The 18601-nt window shown below is 46.0% G+C and overlaps 1 protein-coding gene across 2 annotated transcripts in view; it reads left to right on the top strand.

Moving 5' to 3' along the window:
- Positions 1–1341: 1341 nt before the first annotated feature.
- The window catches only part of LMF1 (lipase maturation factor 1), a 113240-nt gene continuing 95980 nt past the window's right edge, over positions 1342–18601 (top strand). The window contains exons 1-2 of one of the 2 annotated variants that reach the window (XM_079793109.1): positions 1342–1528; positions 14219–14528. In XM_079793109.1, the coding sequence (XP_079649235.1) occupies positions 1357–1528; positions 14219–14528 (482 nt within the window). In that variant the 5' untranslated portion in view covers positions 1342–1356. Of the gene's footprint in view, positions 1529–14218; positions 14529–18601 lie in introns of those variants that run through there. The other variant, XM_079793108.1, reaches the window with a different exon arrangement.

The following is an 18601-nucleotide window of genomic DNA, read 5'->3' as shown; positions in this document are numbered from 1 at the left end:
GGTTGGGGGGAGGGATGAGGGAAAGGCTGGGGAGGGGTTCCAGAAGTTGCTGGTCTGGCCTAGATTTGGGGGATTCTATGTCCAGAGCCATCCCTGACCTTATGGAGCTCACAAAGAGGCCTCTGGTGAGGATACAATTAAACAAGCAAGAAAGATTAATAATTTGACCACACAAGTATTGATAATTTATATGTCAAAACACCAGGAACAAGATTTACAAACAAACAAACAAACAAAACCCCATCAGGACAAACATTTGCAATAAACACAAAATAACAGGATCTTCAAAATATAGAGAGCTCTGGCAAATGAATAAAAACTCATACCTACCTCAATCATTTGCTTCCAAGTGTCCCACAGTTTACCCAATGACCCCTGGGGCTCTAATCCTACTTTATCCAGCACACCCCTCTTTCTTCAAAGGAATGCCTATGATCCCATCCTCTTGGAGCCACCTCTCCTGAGCACTGCCTGGACTGCTCTAGCCTCAGAATGTAGACGTGCTGGTGTCCTCACTGGGGTTCTGCTTGGGTCATTCCATTCCACCATGGCTGGAGGTCCGAGCCCGAAGGAGTTCTGCCTATCTAACCCCAGCTTTACTGACCTGAGCTAAAATTCAAGGCCTACTCTGTCCCTCACCAACTATGTGACTTCCACCACAGCATCCTCCTTGGACAGCAAAGATGAGAAGTCCAGGAGGGGACACCTGGCCACACACCCATGCACGCAATAACAGCCTGGGGCCCTGGATTGAACCACTGCTCCAGCCTTTCCTCTGTGGGACTGCAACTCCACACACCCCATGAGCCGCAGAGGGGGTGAAGTACCTGCCAGGGTATTCAGCTGCCCACAGCCCAGCTGCCCTGAACGATGACCAGCGCCCCCCCCCCACCACCACCACCACCACCAACCCCCCCTTCCCGTACTGGCCAGACACAAACATTCCAACAGTCTCCTTCCCATTGCATTTCTATTTCTGGAGTGCCTTCTGCCCCCTCCCTAGAGTACGGGTCCATGCGGGCTGACGCCTAGGTCAGAGAATGCACTGGGGGCCCTCTTCGATGTTGGCTAATGAATGAGTGAATGAATGAATGAATGAATGGAGTTGGTCAACCCCTTCCAAGTGGAGTGATGCTTATGGTTTTCCTAGGTACCCACCTCCTTGCCCTCACTGTTACAGTGCCCCACACAGTCTGCTGGGGGCACACGCGCGCTCGGGCCAGGCGACAGCTCCCCGCACGTGGGCGTGTCCTCCGGGTAGTGGTCCGGGCCAGATGGAGTGGGCGTGGTCTCTCCGCTGAGGGCGGGCGTCCCGGCGCGCAACGCTCTCCGCGCATGCCCCTTGACGGCCCCGCAATGGCGGCGCCCGGGGAGCAGCTTAGGAGGCGGAAGGCTGCGGACGCTGGCCAGGAGCCTGCGTCTCCGCCGGGGCCGGGGCACGACCCCGCGGGCTGCCCGGCCCGCCTCCGCGCGGGCACCTTCTGGCTGACCAGGATCGTGCTCCTGAGGGCCCTCGCTTTCATTTACTGTGAGTCCGCGGGGCCTGGGCGCCGTCGGTATCGCTCCTCCGCGCGCGCACGCGACTCCCGCCAGTGACTCTGCCTCGCCCCGTCCCCAGGCCGCTCCTCAGGCCGGTACACAGCGGAGCCCCCAGCCGTATGCGCCCACGCCACTGCACATGCACCCCACTGCGCGACTCCCTCCCCTCGGGTCCCGGGATCTGGCTGAGGTTTTGGGGAGCAGGGGCGGGGGGGGGGGGGGCGGGACGAAGGGAGCGGTAGGTTTGGTCTTCGCAGGTGACTTCTTACCTGAGCCCACTTTGCCCTCTGTTGCCTGCCCCCTCTTGCCCAGTCACACCCGCCGGCCGTCAGTTGCCGGGACCGGACCCCAAATTACGCAGGGCCCCTCGCAGGACCTCTGCCAGCCTGGGGACGCGCTACAGAAACTCAAGTTAATTAGTCCGATGTGGGCGGGGGGCCGCGAGAACGTGGGCGCCCAGCGCCCTGAGCAGCACCCCTTTCCTGGACACCGGAGCAGCCCAGCCGCAGAGAGTAGTGTCTCCACTCTGTGCCCCTCCGATTCCACGAGCGCATCCTAACCGGGGCGGGGGGGGGCAGCTCCTGTGGGACCCAGGGCCTCTGGAACTTTCATCATCCCGGAGGCCCAGCGGGTCCGAGGCGCCCCCCACCCCCACCCCCACCCCCACCCCCGCCTCCTCAGGTTCACCAGAGGTTTGTTGGCAGCTTTGAGACAGCAGCAGGTGAAGCTTTCGCATTACCTGTGGGGCTGAGTGTGCACATCTGATCAGGCTAAGAACTGCCTGAAAACCCGGCAGCAGTTCGGGGCCTGCCCAACCAGCCTGCGGAGCCCCAGAGAAGTCAGTCCGTGCCCAGAACACCAGCCCCGGGCCTGGCAGCCAGCGCTGAGTCCACCTCCCCGACCCCAGTCCCTACACTCAGAAGGGCGCAAAGGCCCTGGGCACTGAACAGTAGGGAACACACAAGTACATGCTTCATGAGCCCAACCTGTAGTCATGACTAAAACCAAACTCTGAGATTCTTCAAACAAACCTATAAGTGAAGGGAGACCAGTGAGGATGGGGAAGAGTTCCAGGCTGAGATGCCCGGGCGAGTGGTCAGTCAACTCCCGTGCTGGTCCCTGGCCGTGATTGTGTGCTGTGGGCACTGAAGGGCTCGCTTCATTTCTAAATCTCTTCCCTCACACGTGGAAGAAAGAGAATTGCAGCTCTCTGGACAGTGACCTTCCGTAAACGGGCAGCACCCCAGGAGGGTGAGGCTGAGAGTTCCCTTCCCTGGGATAAGGCAGGCTATCTCCTGGCGCACAGTGGACACGTGATTGTCACTGCACGGCTTCCTGGAGGGACTCCATGTGTCACGGGGTTGCCAATATGGGCGTTCCGCTCAGCCCTCTTTCTCTTTTAAGTAACATAAAAAATAGTTCCTGCGGTGTTGCGTTATCCTCCACAGGATTCAATAATCATTCTAAACGTTTGAGCTGTCACTTAGCCAAAGATGAAGTCAAGACTAAGTTAATCTGTGAGACTTTATTAGACCTTGAAAAGGGGAGCCTATAGCAGTGGAAAAACCCCAGTGGCTTCGCTTGCAGAGAGAGAGCACAACTTTATAAAACCTGGCCCTCGGCTTTCCAGTGAGCAGACTGCCTTTGATCTCCATGGGGATTCTCTGTTCTCTTCAAAAGGAAACAGTTTTGAGCCAGAGGGTCAAGCAGATATTGTCTGTGCTGAGCACAGAATGATTTGCTTTGGCAGATGCATTTTTTTTTTTCTGTCTTGCAAGTATGCTTGGGGTAAAATCAGTATTTTTCAGCTGTATGAGGGAGCCGTTCTCCCATCTTTCAGGGACAGGTTGTCTGGCTGAGATGGCTGAGGATCCTGCACTGATCTCTGTCTAGTAGGTTCCAGATCTCACTGGACTGTGAGCCACTTCAGAGTCCCTGAAGTCCCAGGAATTGTCCACAGTGCCATAGGGCTCTTCACACATTTCACTTGATGTTGAATTTTATAGTTACTGTCATGGACTACTAATCCCATCACAAGGCTGAATAATGGACCCTTGCCCTACGCTTCCTTCACCCTCTATGCATTTAGAATTCTTAATGTTGTTAACATGCCAGTCTGTTCGTCCACCTGTGAGCTCCTTGCAGCACAGACACAATGTTTTATTCAGACCCCTCTGTCTTCCAGGGAGACCTCCTGCTCCCTAAAATTTTCTTGACTTTGCACACGGTCTTTTGTCATTGTTCTGTGTACCACCGGATACTTTTCCAACCATGTTTTCTTCCCCTCTCTTGCCTGCTCCTACATTATCCTTAGCCCCTGGTTATAAACACTCAGTTCACAGACTGCACACCTGGAAGGCCCCCTGGCTCTCCCTCCAGTTGTATTCATAATTCCTCAGATCTCAGTCTTCTTATTTCTTGGTTTATTCTCTCTTTTTGGTGGAATATATCGCTGAACAATTTTTTAAGAAAGAATATGGAGAGGGTGAACTTTGATGTTTTTCCTTGCATTCATGGAAATTATCAGTTTGCCTGCGTCTACAAATCTTAGTCAAAGCAGTTTTCCTCAGAACTTCCTGGTGTTGAGAAGTCTTCACAGTCTGACTCCTGCTCTTATGCAAGTGCCTAAAGGGAAACTCTTCTATGCACACACTTCTGACACCAAATGTGTGAGTTTTTTCCTCGCATTAAACAATTCTGACAGTGACTGCCTGGCATTCATCAGACCCCACAGGCTGTTCAGTCCCATAAGATCATTCCCCCTTCAGGCCCCAGCCACAATGTCACCTGTGCTTTTGACTGACCAGCTGTCAATCAGGGTTCCCAGGAGCCCTCCTCGGGTTCCACAATGTGCTGCAAGGGCTCATGGAATCAGGGAACCACTTTCATTCACTGGTCTGTTATAAAGGATGCAACTCAGGAAGAGCAGATCGAAGAGGTGCCCGGGGAAGGCGCGGGAAGGGTACAGAGTTCCCATGCCCTCTCCAGGAGCACCAGGTTCCCAGCACCTCTACGTGTTCAACAACCCAGAAGCTCTCCAAACCCCTTCATTTAGGGTTTTTATGGAGGTTCCATTACACAGGCTGGTTGATTAAATCATTGGTCACTGGCTATTAGCTTAGTCTCTAGCCCCTCTCCCTTCAAGAAGTTTGGGGACAGGGCTGAGAGTTCCAGACCTCTAATCACAAGGTGGGTTCCCCTGGTAACCACCGCCCTCCTGCAAGGGTCACCTCATGGGAATGAATCCAGGTAAAGTTGAAAGGATTGTGCTAATGAATAGCAACAAGTGCTCTACTCACCCCGTCACAAAGGAAATCCCAGAATTTTTAGGAGCTCTGTGCCAGGACCAGAGATGGAGACCAAAGAAATACTTATTGTCTGACAATATCACAGGGACCTATTTTTCTCTCTGGAAGCTTTTACAGTCTCCCCATCCTTGCTCTGGTCCTTGTTATTTAGTGGCAGGACTACGTGAGGTCCCTTCCTTGTTTCTTCTCAGGGGCCCTGGGGAATCTCAAGACTCCTGCCCTATTCTGGGCGTTCTCTGGTCCTATGTAGTCTGCTGACTTAAGCCCATGTCCCAAACACCCCATTTGGGGACCACCGACCCATCTAGCCTCCCTGTTTGGGTGGATCCTGAAAAGCCACTTCCCAAAGCTAAATGAGGGTCTGATGGAGAAGAAGACGGGCTCCTCTCAGGTCCTGGTAGTTGTGCCCCATATGGAGCCCACCTCTGTGACTTCTGTGACCATCAGAGTAATGGTGACTGCGCTGTGGCATCTCCAGAAGGAACCGTGAGCATGGGAGCCAATGAAGGGCTTTTGACACATGAACAAAATTGCTTCTCTCATCAGCTTCACCTTGTTACCTCAGAGTCCCTGGGGTAACAGTCTTTAAAAATTCAACTTTGAAAGTATCTCAAAGCTAGTTTCTGGTCAGCTCTAATTTCTGGTTTGCGTATAGTACCTTTTTTTGGTTTAGACGCATCTTGTGATACCATGCTTGTCATGTATATTTTTATTTTTTGCAATTAGTCTAGCCTCTTTCTTTACATTACATATAGTAGAATTTTATTACCTTTCCCCCTCCATTAATTCTCCTTGGTTGAGTGCTGTACTCTGAGGTGAATCTCAGTTGCACTTTCTAAAAGGGGTAGCTTGTTACACTTTTGGTGACGACATATCAAGTCTCTTGGGATCTTGTGGCTCAGCCTGGCTCCCAGATGGCTCCGGAGTGCAGGATTGAAGTAGCAGAGCAGAACCATGCTTAGCTGTTCTTTGGACATTTTGAGGGAAAAGTGGAACCAAAAGAATCCTTAAAATCTTGCCTCATTCTATGTTGTTCTGAGCTTCCAGCGATTCTGAGAGTTTCTGGGACATTCCTTCTTGTTCTCCAGGCCACTCAAATTCTAATGAAACACTCTGCTTGGTTTTACAAGCTTCTCTGTAAAATGCTTCCAGTTTGTTTAAAAAACAAACCCCACTGCCCTACCTCTGAGCTCTCTGCAGCAAAAGCCTTTAAAGAAAAAGCATCAGGCTCTTCTATCAAAGCCAGAATTTAACCACCGTCACTGAAAACTGTCTGGTGGAGAATGACATTTAAGGGATGATTCTGATTCAATTTTATAGTAATTGATCTAAAAGAGAAAACTAATTTTTTCTTTTTTCTTGACTTTATTGGATGACATTGAGTAATAAAATTATGTCGGTTTCAAATGTACAATTCTATAACACATCATCTGTATATTGTGTGTTCACTATCCCAAGTCAAGTGTCCTTCCATCACCATTTATCCCCCATTCCCTTTCTTTTTTATTTACATTTATTTTAATTCTCACCCAAGGATATGTTTTTATTGATTTTAGAGAGAGAGGAAGGGAGAAAGAAAGAAGCATCAATGTAAGAGAGAAACATCTATCAATTGTCTCCGTGTGCATCCCAACTGGGGATTGAACCCACAACCTTTTGGTGTACAGGATGATGCTCCTACCAGCTAAGCCACCGGCCAGGGCTCTTTTTTATGTTTAAAGAATATTTGCAGACATCGTGATAATGCATGTATAGGTATATAGATGGCCTGTTTACCTGTCCTAGATCAGTCTCTGGGCTACCCCATAGGGAGCAGCTGAGAAAGTCTTCATGCCTCACCCCCACCCCTTCGTAGACTGGGGGTGGGGGCTGACTGAGCCTTCCTAAGGTTGGTTGGTTGGTTAGTTTAGCTTTGAGATCCTATGATTTTTTAAATTTTTTGTTTATTCTTTCTACTTAATCATTTCTGTAACAGGAGTGGACATTGAAATAGTTTTATTTTTTCTGAAATTGTAATCCAGTTTGCTTTTTTTTTCTTTCTGATAAGTAAGCTAGGAAGTTTTCCTATGCTTTTTGCCTTAGAATTACTTTTTAAACTATTTAATTGGTGAGACCAAATCTCATTTTTCTCCCATAGCTTTGGAGTGTGAATTGTGGTTTTGGGGAGGAAGGACATCCAGCTGTTTAGCCATTGATAATTAGGTCCCCGTGTGGAAGAGCCCCGGTGGGTTCTGCGGTGTGTAGGACCAGTGTGAGTCAGGAAAGAGACATACACACATAGCTCTCTACTGCCCTCCCACCCGACCTTCTGCCGTGTCACAGCCCTCTGCATCTGCTGTGTGTCTTTGTCAGGTTCTCCTCTTCCTGTCCATTCTCTGTCCGCTGGGAGCTGATCACTGAGTCCAGCCCATGCTCCAGGGGAGGGGAGGACTCTGCTACCCTTTGGAGGAGGCATCTCCATTATCTGAAATTTCTCTATGAGGAAGATGTGTCTTCTCCCGGTTATCAACCTTCAGAGTTAATTTCTCTTGGGGTTGTGGGCCAATGCTGTTACTCATTGTGGTGTCAAATGTCTGGCTCCAGTTGGTGGCGGGTCTTCCCACTTGTGTCCCGTGTCCCTGTTCTTTATCCTTCCAGCACTTCCTTTCTGGTACTATAGGATGCTACAGCTCCTTTCATAGTTCCTACACTTAAAAACAGCCATTTCTCCAGAAGCCCTGGTTCTTTTTATTAGAGAGTGTTAGACACTCAAGTCTGGGTGTCCATTGCTACAGGTGTCGCTGCTTTCAGACCCTCTTAGTGGACAGAGCTAGGTTATATATGTGTGTGTACACCCATGTATGATTGCTTCTCTGCATATCCATCTGAATATATGTTCAGGTAAATGTGAGATTTATTGTCCTGGCATCTCCGAGTCTAATCCAGTGCACAGGTGTGGACGGCCTCCCATTCTTGCATGTCTGCAACTTTCTTCTCCATCGGTGAGAAATCTTACCCCATTATCCACCACAGTTTGTTTATTTGCTCACCCCCAGTACACATGCAAAGCAGTTTCAGAATTGTTCACCTACCCCCGTGAGAAAAACCAACTAGACTCCAATGTTTATATACAGTTCCTTTTGTCTTTGTCCTTACCGTTTTCACTCGGAACATTTTCCAAAGTTACTTAGGCCAGCCCTCCCTCTACCCTCCCATTCAGTGTGGTCTGTTATACATTTGCAATAGTGTTCATTTGTCACAGTCTGCATTCCATCCTGGCATCCCCTGACCTTCTGGCTAGGTTGTTTTGATAGTTTGTATACATTAAGGTTCATTTTTTGTGATGTACAGTTAGGTCTATGGCTTTTGACAAATGCTTAGTTATCCATCATGCAGTATTCTGTAGTATAGTTCTGTCCCCTGAAAATCGCCTTGTGCACGTAGTCACCACTCCCCCCCACCAGCTCCTGGCATGCTCTGCTCTGTGCTCTGTCCCTGTGGTTTTGCTGTTTCCAGTGTGCCGAATGAATGGAATCCTGCAATATGTAGACTTGGGGTCTGGGATCTTTTACTTAGCAAAATGCACTTAAGGCTCATCCATGTTGCATGAATCAACAGTCCTGCGTTTTTGTCTCTGAATATTATTTCATTGTATGAATGTATCGCAGTTTGTTTATCCATTTCCATGTTGAGGGACAATGATGTTTGTTTTCCAGTTTTAGCAATTATGAACAAAGCTCCTATGAACATTTGCATGCAGTTTTTGTGTAAATGTGTTTTCAGTTCACTTGGGTGAATACCCGAGGGTATCATTGCTGGATCATGTGGTAAATCTATGTTTAACTCTACAAGAAACTGCCAGATTCGTCCAGAGTGGCATACCAATTTGCATTCCCACCAGCAATGAATGAGAGTTCCTGTTGTTCTGAATCCTCTGGAGCATTTGCTGTTTTCAGTTTTTTGGATTTTGGCTGTTATGATAGGTGTGTGGTGATACTGCATTGTGGTTTTAATCGGCGTTTCCCAGTAACAGATGATATTGAGCATCTTTTCATGTGTTTATTTGACATCTGTGTATCTTCTTTGTGTGAAACAGATGCCTTCAATGTCTGTTCATATCTTTTGCCCATTTTAAAACTTGGGTTTTTGTTTTCTTATTAAGTTTTAATGTTACTTTATTCTGTACACAAGTCCTTTATCAGATACGTGATTCGCAATATTTTTTACCAATCTATGCCTTGTCTTTTCATTCTCTTAAAAGTATTAATTACTGAACACAAGTTTTTCATTTGATAAAGTACAAATTTATCAGTTGTTTTCTTTCATGGATTATGCTTCTGGTGTTATATCTAAAAACTCATTGCCAGACGCAAGTCACATAGATTTTCGTCCAGAAGTTCTATACTTTCATGTTTTATATTGAGGGCCATGGTCTTTTTGGAGTACATTTTTGTGTAAGATGTGAGGTATGTGTCCAGGTTCATTTTTTTGTATATGGACATTCAGTTGTCCCAGTACCATTTTTTGAAAAGATTGTCTTTGTACCTTCGTCATAAATCAGTTGACTGTATTTGTGGAGATCTATTTCTAGACTCTTTTCTGTCCCTTTGATTTATTAGTATGTGTCTGTCTTTTTGCCAGTATCACACTGCCTTGATTACTGTAGCTTTGGAGTAAGTCTTGACATTGCATAATATGAGTCCTCCAACTTTGTTCTTTATCAGAATTATTTTGCCTGTTCTAAGTTGGTTTTCCAGATAGATTTTAGAATCACAAAACATCTAGAGAAAATAAAACAAATATCTAGAGAAAAGCTTGCTGGATATTTTGATTGAGATTACATTGAGTCTATGTGGGGAGAATTGACATGCTGACTCTTCAATCCATGAACACGATGTATCTCTCCATTTATTTAGATTTTCTTTCATCAATGTTTTGTAGTTTTCCACATACAGATTCTGTTAGAATCTGTTAGATTTTTATCTATTCACTTTTTGGTGCTATTGTCATATTGTCAACTCTTATAAAATTCAGATTATAGTTGTGCATTGTTGATATAGGAGGAATACAGTTGGCTTTTTGTATATTAATCTTGTATTCTGTGACCTTCATAAACTCATTTAATTAGTTCTAAGAGTTCGGGTGTTTTTTTATTAGATTATTTGGGATTTTTTTTTAATATAGACAATCATGTCATCTGTTAATAAAGACAGTTTTATATCTTCCTTTCTAATCTATATGCCTCTTCTTTCTTTTGCTTGCTTCATTGCACTACCTAGGACTTCCCATACAATATTGAATAGGAGTAGTGAGAGAGACATCCTTGCTTTGTTCCAAATATTAGGAGGAAAATAATTGCTCATCTTTTAGTATGATTTTGGATGTTTTTCATAGCTACCCTTTCTTGTTTTTCATAGCTACCGTTTATAAGTTGATGAAGTTTCTTTTTCTTCCTAACTTGCTGAACATTTTTATCATGAATGGATGTTGAATTTTGTCATGTGCTTTTTATATGTGTGTTGATTGATATTGTCTTTTGGTTTTTCTTATTTAGTGTTAGTATGGTGAACTACATTGATCAACTTTGAGTATTAAACCAGCCTTGCATTTCTGAGATGCAATTGTTGTGATATATTATCTTTATTTTTTCTTTTGTGAGTTTTAGTAGTTTGTCTTCCAAGTAATTGGTATATTTCATCAAAGTTGTTGAATTTATGATCTTAGAGAGATTATAGTGTTCTTTTATTATCTTTTTAATGTCTGTGGGATCAGTAACAATGTTTCTCCTTTTTTAGAATTGATTTCAGAGAGGAAGGGAGAGGGAGAGAGAGAGAGAAACATCAATGAAGAGAAAGAATCACTGATCGGCTGCCACCTGCACACCCCCTACGGGAATCCAGCCCGTAATCCGGGCATGTGCCCTTGACTGGAATCGAACTTGGGACCCTTCAGTTGGCAGGCCGACACTCTGTCCACTGAGCCAAACCAGCTAGGGCTGATGACTTCATTTAAAAAAATATTTTTATTGATTTTTAGAGAGAGAGACAGGGAGAGGGAGAAAGAGAAACATCCATGTGAAAGCAAGGCATCTATTGGCTGCCTTCTGCATGCCCCCTACCAGGGATTGAGCCTGAAATCCAAGCATGTGCCCTGATGGAGAATTGAATCAGCAACCTTTTGGTGCTCAGGATGATGCCCAACCAGTTGAGTTTGTATACAGGCCTTTATGTACAATAACTTGTGTATGTGTTTTATTGGAGTTAAAACACACATACCAGCCATCAAAGTGAGTCCTGGTTATTTATCTTATACAAATAAAAACATAGGACACACACACACACACACACACACACACACACACACACACACACTGTTCTCTACACTTTTTTAAAAGCAAACAATATCCTATAGATTGTTCCAAGCAGCCCAGAAAAACCCACCTCACTCTTTTTGACTATTTGAGATCCTAGTTGTAGTAGTATTGGGTCCAACAGAGGCTGCAATCGGATATTGCCAAACTGTCTTAAAAGAGTTTGCATCAATTATGCCCCACCTGCATTGGTTGAGAAGGTCAGTTGCCTCACACCAAGGCCAGTGTGGGTATTTTCCGGCTTCCTCTCTTAATCTAATATGTGAAAATCATAGTGTTTTACTTTTTATTTATGGATAAGTGTTAGCATACAGATGTATTTTTTAGCTTTATTGAGATATAATTGATACACAAAAATGTAATGTATACATTTAATATACATCGTAATGAGTTTTGCATTTCTTTTGAAAACAGTTTTCAACCACTCCAATTCCTGCTTTAGTGTGTACGTATTAAAAACATGTTTTTTGCCAAAAAAATAAGAATAAATTTATTTCAGAGAGGAAGAGAGAGAGAGAGAAATATCAGTGATGAGAGAGAATCGTCGATTGGCTGCTTTCTGCACGCCCCACACTGGGGATCAAGCCCACAATCCAGGCATGTGCCCTGACCAGGAATCAAACCATGATCTACTGGTTCATAGGTCGACACTCAACCACTGAGCCACGCCAGCCAGTCTCCTTTTTCATTCCTGATATTGGTGTCTTCTCTCTTTTAGTTGGTCAGTTTGGCTAGAGGTCTATTAGTTATATTGACCTTTTCAAAGAACCAACTTTTGGTTTTATTGATTTTCCCTATTTTTTTTTTCTTGTTCTCAATTTCATTGATTTCTGTTCTTAAATTTTAAATAATTTCTTTCCTGCTGCTTGTTTTGTAATTTGTTTTTTCCCCCCTGATCTCTTAAAGGAAAAGTTTAGATATGAAACCTTTCTATTTATCTAACATGGACATTATACTGTAAATTTTCCTTTAAGCACTGCTTTAGCAGCATCCCACAATTTTTGCTATGTTGTTTTTTCAACTTTCATTCAATTAAAAATATTTTGTAATTTCTCTTGTGCCTTTAAAAAAACCATGGTTTATTTAGAAGTGTGTGGTTTAATCTGCAAAGATTTGAGTATGTTTCCAGGTAATATCCTGTTACTGATTTCTAGTTTAATTCTATGTGGTCAGAAAACATATTTTGTCTATTTCAATTCTACTATATGTTGGTATGTGCTTTATGGTTCATACTGTGGTGTGTCTTAATGTTCCATGTATACTTGAAAATTACATATATATCTTGCTGTTAAATAGAATGCTCTAAATATGTCATATAGTTGTGTCTTGCTTTTTTATACTGTATAGCAATCTGTAAGTGTCAGTTGGATCAAGTTAATATGTGTAAAGAATATATACATACTAGTATATGTACTAGGTTAGTTCATTTTATATATACATATGCTTTGTTGTTAGGTTCATGCACATTTAGTATTAAATATCCATTTGTTGATCCCTTATCACTATGCAATGCCCTTTTTTTTTTAATCATTTCTTGCGTTTACATATATTTTGTCTGTTATTGATAAAGCCATCCAGCTTTCTTTGGATTAGCGTTTGCATGATATGTTTTTCTGTGCCTTTACTTGTAACCTACCTATGTCTTTATATTTAAAGTGGATTTTGTATAAGCAGAATAGACCTGGGTCCTGTTTTTTATTCAGTCTGACAATTTCTATCTTTGCTGATGTGTTTAGAACATTTCCAGTTAAAGTGATGGATTAAAGTCTACCATTTGGCTAGTTATTTTCTATTGGTTCCTCCTATTCTTCGTTGCTTTTTTCCTGCTTTCTTTTTGGCTAAATGATCATTTTTTATTATTTTATTTTAGTATCTGCATTGATTTATTCCTTTAGAATTGTTTTAAACAATTTTTTCTCTCCCACAGGATTTACAATATAATACATTCTAAGTTAGTCTGAGTCTAACTTCGTAAAACGAATTACCTTCACATACTAGTCTGCCACTTTCTGTGTGGTGTAAGGTCCTTCTGACAGCGTATTTCCAGTATCTCCCTTCAGCCTCTGTGCTGTTTCTTACATAGTTTGCTTTACTTATGCTGTAAACACACAGTTCATTGTTGCTGTGTGCTTTGGACCTAGGGGTGCCCACTTTCCTGAAAGGGCAGGTGCTGACTGTTTTACCTGTGAGCCTAACCCACCACCATGTTCTCCATCTCCATCTCAGTCCTGCCTGGGATGCATTTTTATTCACTATAGAAATGCATGGTGTTGTTTAGCTTTTTACAAAGTGCAGCTTCTGTCTCCTTCAGTGTCGGTGTGTTTTCTCCCCAGCCGTGTCTCAGTGGTCATCCCAGCACTCTGTATGGAGCTGCCTTTCACTTGCCTTTTCTCTCTTGGTTTCCCTGCTCTTCACGTTCACAGACAGCAGTGCTGTGCTCCCCTGCAGCATCTCTGTGCAAAGCATCTCTGTGCAAACGCTGAAGCCCAGAGGACGTGACTGTGCTCTTGTAGGAGTGGGAGTTGTTAGAAACTAATTCAGAAACTTGTGGTTTGAATGGAGGGTAATCGTGACTTACATGGAAACATTATCATAAGCTTCAAACACTCTGGGTAGTTCCAGGAGCAGCACCATTGTCCAGACTCATGGGTTATCAGGATGTATTTATGGTGGGAATGCTGCGTGCAATCTGGATGGTTAACTGACCATTTACATGCAACCAGACACATATTTTATATACATGTATATCTATATATTCACACATATACAATGTGTATAAGTAGATATATATATAGGTATATAAACATATACACGTGACTTCTCCAGGTTGGGTCTTCCAAAATTTCCTCCAATATTTTGAGAAATACTCAGACCCAGAGTCCATGCTTTGGTTCCAAACCGTTGGTCAGACTCTGCCTCATCTTGCCCAACTGAGTCCCCACACGTTGGAAAAGCACCCGCTGGTGTCCACGAATGGTGTGTTCCTACTCATATTCCTTTTATCCTTTCCTTTTTCTTCCAGTTGTGGCATTCTTGGTGGCCTTTCATCAGAACAAGCAGCTGATCGGAGACAGAGGACTCCTGCCCTGCAGAGTGTACCTGAAGAGTGTGCAGCAGTACTTCCAGGGGCAGGTTGGCTGGGGCGCCGTGAGCTATGCCCCGACCATCCTCTGGCTGCTGGACTGGTCACACATGGACTCCAACCTGGATGCCCTCGCACTGCTCGGGTTGGGCATCTCATCTTTCATCCTGGTTACCGGCTGTGCCAATATGGTTCTCATGACTGCGCTCTGGGTCCTCTACATGTCCCTGGTCAATGTGGGACAGATCTGGTAAGAGGGAAGAACTGGGCACACATGAGCCAGGCGAGCTGTACCTCAGCATCTAGGGGATGTTAAACGCTGCAGAGCAAACCACAACCTCCTGGCAGCTGGAGGGGTTGAGCAGGCTTTCTTCTTACCTTAGTTCAGGAGAATATCATTATTTTAACGAGGCCATGGTAGCGACTGCTAATGGCCAAACAACCAAAATGCAGGGGCCTTTCTTCATTGGGAGCAGTCACTGATTCTGCTGGGAGTGGCATGGCTGCTCCGAGACTGCACGGCCAGCCTCCTGGAGCCAGCAGACCGTGAGATGGAAGTGGAAGTCACTGGGTGGGTTTCTGGTGACAGGGTTGAGTTGGAGGCTTAAGCCTATTGCTCCTTACCCTCTCCTGTCCCTTCCTTGTTAAGAGGAATCTTGACCAGCTAGTACCAGGGGTCACAGACCAGATCGGCCGCGTTGGGGAAAGTAGGCTTCAGTGCCGAAGCAATCAGAGGTGGTGATGGCGGTGAGGAGAGTGGAGAAGTCCTGTGGGAATGCGCACAGGGCACATGGGCGTGTCAGGGCAGCCTGTGGCCTGGATGAAGTCGGGCGCCTGGAGTGTTGTTTCAACTGGTCAAAGGAGGGGGATCCTGCTCTTCTTCCCGGTTCTGGGTTCCACAAATAGGGAAGGTCACCTACCAGAGGAAGCACAGAACACTCAGGAAGATAAGACCAAGCCTTGACAGAAGGCTCTAGGAAATGGGTGGGTGTCTGTGTAGACATGCCGGAGGTAGATATGCAGGTTTCTGTGGGATGGGTTTCTATGTACATGTGTAGGAGGTAGACGTGGGGGTAGATGTGTAGACATACAGGAAATAGACATGGGTGTGGGTGTCTGTGTAGACATGTTGGTATCTGTGTAGATGTGCACGAAGTAGATGTAGGGTCAGTGTCTGTGTAGACATGTAGGGAGTAGATGTGTGGGTGGTTGGTTGTGTAGACATGTAGGAGGTTCAACACATCTGAGGCCGCTGTTGGGATGGTCCTTCCAGGGCCCATCTGTCCTCTGGGAGAAAAGCTTTGTCCGTGGTCTGGCAGTCTGTTCTGTGCTGGCCCAGGATGGAGAGGGTCCCTGGGTCTCGGGTCATGACAGTGACGCTTCCCAGAGAGGGGTCTTTAACCGAGAAGGTCCAACTCCTAGGCATGAGGAGCTGGCCTTCAGTTCCCCCTGTTCATTTATTTTGAATGGTCCCACAGCTGTAGCATGGACTGGGATCCCTGCGGCCGTCCCCTCTTAGCTCCGTCATCTGTGCCCTGGTCCCCAGTGCACATGCACACTGCTGTGAGAGGGCATCTGGGCTGGATCTTTGCGCGCCTCTTCCTGCTGTGGGAAGTGCTGGTTTGTGCTGGGCTTGGATTGGGGCCAGTGTGAATGAAACTCAGTAGTGTGCAGAATGCGCTGCCCCCAAACTCAGCTTGTTAAAAGGGTTCTCAGCATCTCATCATCCCCAAATCCCCTCCACTCTGCCACCCCTGGGGCCTTCTGTTGACGAGTTACTGTTGCGAGCAAGCACCATTGCAGTCAAAATCTTGGGATTTAGGAAGAGACTTGGGGAAACTTCAGCACCTGCAACGGTGGTGTGAGTTGCATGTGTTGGAAAAAAGACCAAGGGCTGTGCCACTGGTTACGCAGCTGTGGGCATCTTTATGAGTTCACACATCTGTTCACAGGTCACTGAGTGACTGACAGCCTACCATTATGGCTCATGCACTGTGTTCAGTTCCATACAGAAACTGTGTTGGTTTCCTAGAGAGGTGGATATATTAAATATGATTTATTTTCTTTTTATAAAGGACAAAGCAGTGACCGTGGAAATAGGGGCTGGTGCATGGTAAGGTGTGTCTGGCTGTCTGAGGTGGGCCCTGAGCACAGGTGATGCTTCCTTCACTTGCACCTGCTCCTTCCTGCATAGACTTCATGGGTGCTGCCACTTCAGGGCATCTGACCTCCGTGGCGGCCACAGGGGGTTCCTGCCCGCCTGCAGTCTCCTGGTCAGTAGTTGTTTACCAGCGCAAGAGGCCTCTGGCTGGGTTTTACTATGGTGTCCAAGGGGCTGCTATTTCTTGAGACCCATGATTTTAATCCACCCTAGAGGAAGAAGTATCCTAGATGCCTTTGACCCAGAGATGGCATGCTCCATGTGTAACACTTGGCACGGATCATGCCTTATTGTACCTGGCAGCCAAACTTTATCAACTTTAAGTTTTACTTCAAAAATTATTTTTGACTCATGTCTAGGATATACTGTCAGGTATGAATAACCCCATGCTTCAAAGTCTGAAAACGAGTCTGAGTACATCTGACCAAAAATGCAGGCTTGTATGTTATCATTGGGAAAGATATTCTGCTCCCTTACCCTTGGGTATGTTAAAAAATGTGATTTGAATTAATTTAAGCTCGCTAATGCAAAATAAAACAAATGACACCTGAGATGTTTTAGGTGGGAAATGTAAAAGAAGAAAACATCTGTCAACAGAGACCAGTGGTGTATTCACCATGTTCCTGATGCCAGGTGTCCATGGTCACAGCTGAACTGGGCGGCTGGTGTGGCACAGGCTTGGGGGCTTGGGGTGGGACTCCATGTGCACCAGGTGGGTGGTTAGCACAATTCAGGTACCCTCAACCCAGACAGTGCCTGAGGTCAGCTTTTGACCCACGTTTCCCTGGGGGATGATCGTTTTTGAGTTGTCAGAGTGTTATTGAGCGCTTACTGAGAGAGTGAGGACCACTTAAATGGAAAACGGGCTTTCTTTTTCCGATACCCTGAAATGAAAATTAGACACAATCTGTTCCTTTCATGTCTCCTTTATTTTAAGTTGAGAGGAAAGAATATTTGTTTGGGATGAGATGCTCAGATAATAGACACCGTTGATGGAACGTCTTTCAAGTGTTGTCCAGCTGGCGTCCCGTGGCAGGGACAGGAAGCCCCCGTGGGGCGAGGAGGCGCCAGGCAGGTGCACATGGCACTTCGCCGGCACTCAGCCCTGCATCAAGTTGCCCAGCTTTGCTGAGTGCATGCTGTGGCCACTGCTTCACTTTCTCTCCCTTCGCTTTAAATGGGTGTCCTCTCGGCTTCTTCCTGGCCCAGACCAGTGTCCATGACGCCGTCACAGTGCTGGAATGAATGTCTCAGCACACATGGGGATCTTAAACTGCTGCCAAGGGAGACAGGTAAAACCCTGTGCTCGGCGGTGCTTTGAGTTTCCAAGGCCAATGTCATGGGGCCGTACGTGACACCCTGCACATGCGCGAACCATGACTGCCCTTCCTTTGCTCTCCTGTCTGGATCCTGACACTTGGCGGGGCAAGTGGGAGCCTAATGAATGCGCTTCATGATGGCAGTGGTTGAAGGGCTTCATTTTGGGGAGAATGGCTTCAGTCATGCAGTCCGTGCTTCACAGGCTAATAACCCACATTCTTGGAGGCAGCGATCCCACACCCCAGGAGAGCAGACCTTGTAGAGTCCAGGTTCAAGTAGATGGACTCAGAGTAGGCCTGGGGGGTTCAGAGCTTGGCGATGGGTCAGAGAATCCCTTGGGTGGGAGGGAAAAGGAGGAGCAGATTCACTTCCTTCGTGGCATTTTCTTGGGCTCTGATTGTGTTCTTGTTTGGTTGATGGAGGCACTCTGCCTTCTGAGGATGGGCTGTGGGAGACAGCTGGTCAGGACTTTCTAATATCGGTCCTTTTGTCTGGACGTGGGAAAGGTGACTGGACTCGGGGACTGTATTCTACAAGACAGGAAATATGAATGTGGCCCAGTGCCATGTGGCCAGACATTCCTTTATGTTGGCTACTGCGAGTGGGTAGTTAGAACTCAACAAGGCTGTAGGCCCACAGCAGGGGTGCAGGGTGAGCTCGTGTGGAGGCTCAAGGTTTCTGAGGACACAGTGCAGCAGTGCCGGGTGGCTTTGGGGCCTCAGCTTCATAGGAGCCCACTCTCTCTCGTTATCAGTCGAGTGTGACTGGAATAAGTTTTGATTGATAATGCTCTAGTACAGTAGTGATAACAGGTATCAAAGTCATCCTGGGGATAATAGTGG

The sequence above is a fragment of the Cnephaeus nilssonii genome (assembly GCF_951640355.1).
Source record: "Cnephaeus nilssonii genome assembly, chromosome: 2".
NCBI classification, from domain to species: Eukaryota; Metazoa; Chordata; class Mammalia; order Chiroptera; family Vespertilionidae; genus Cnephaeus; species Cnephaeus nilssonii.
The sequence above is the reverse complement of the archived record's forward strand: the minus strand, read 5'-3'. Positions and strand labels throughout refer to the sequence as shown.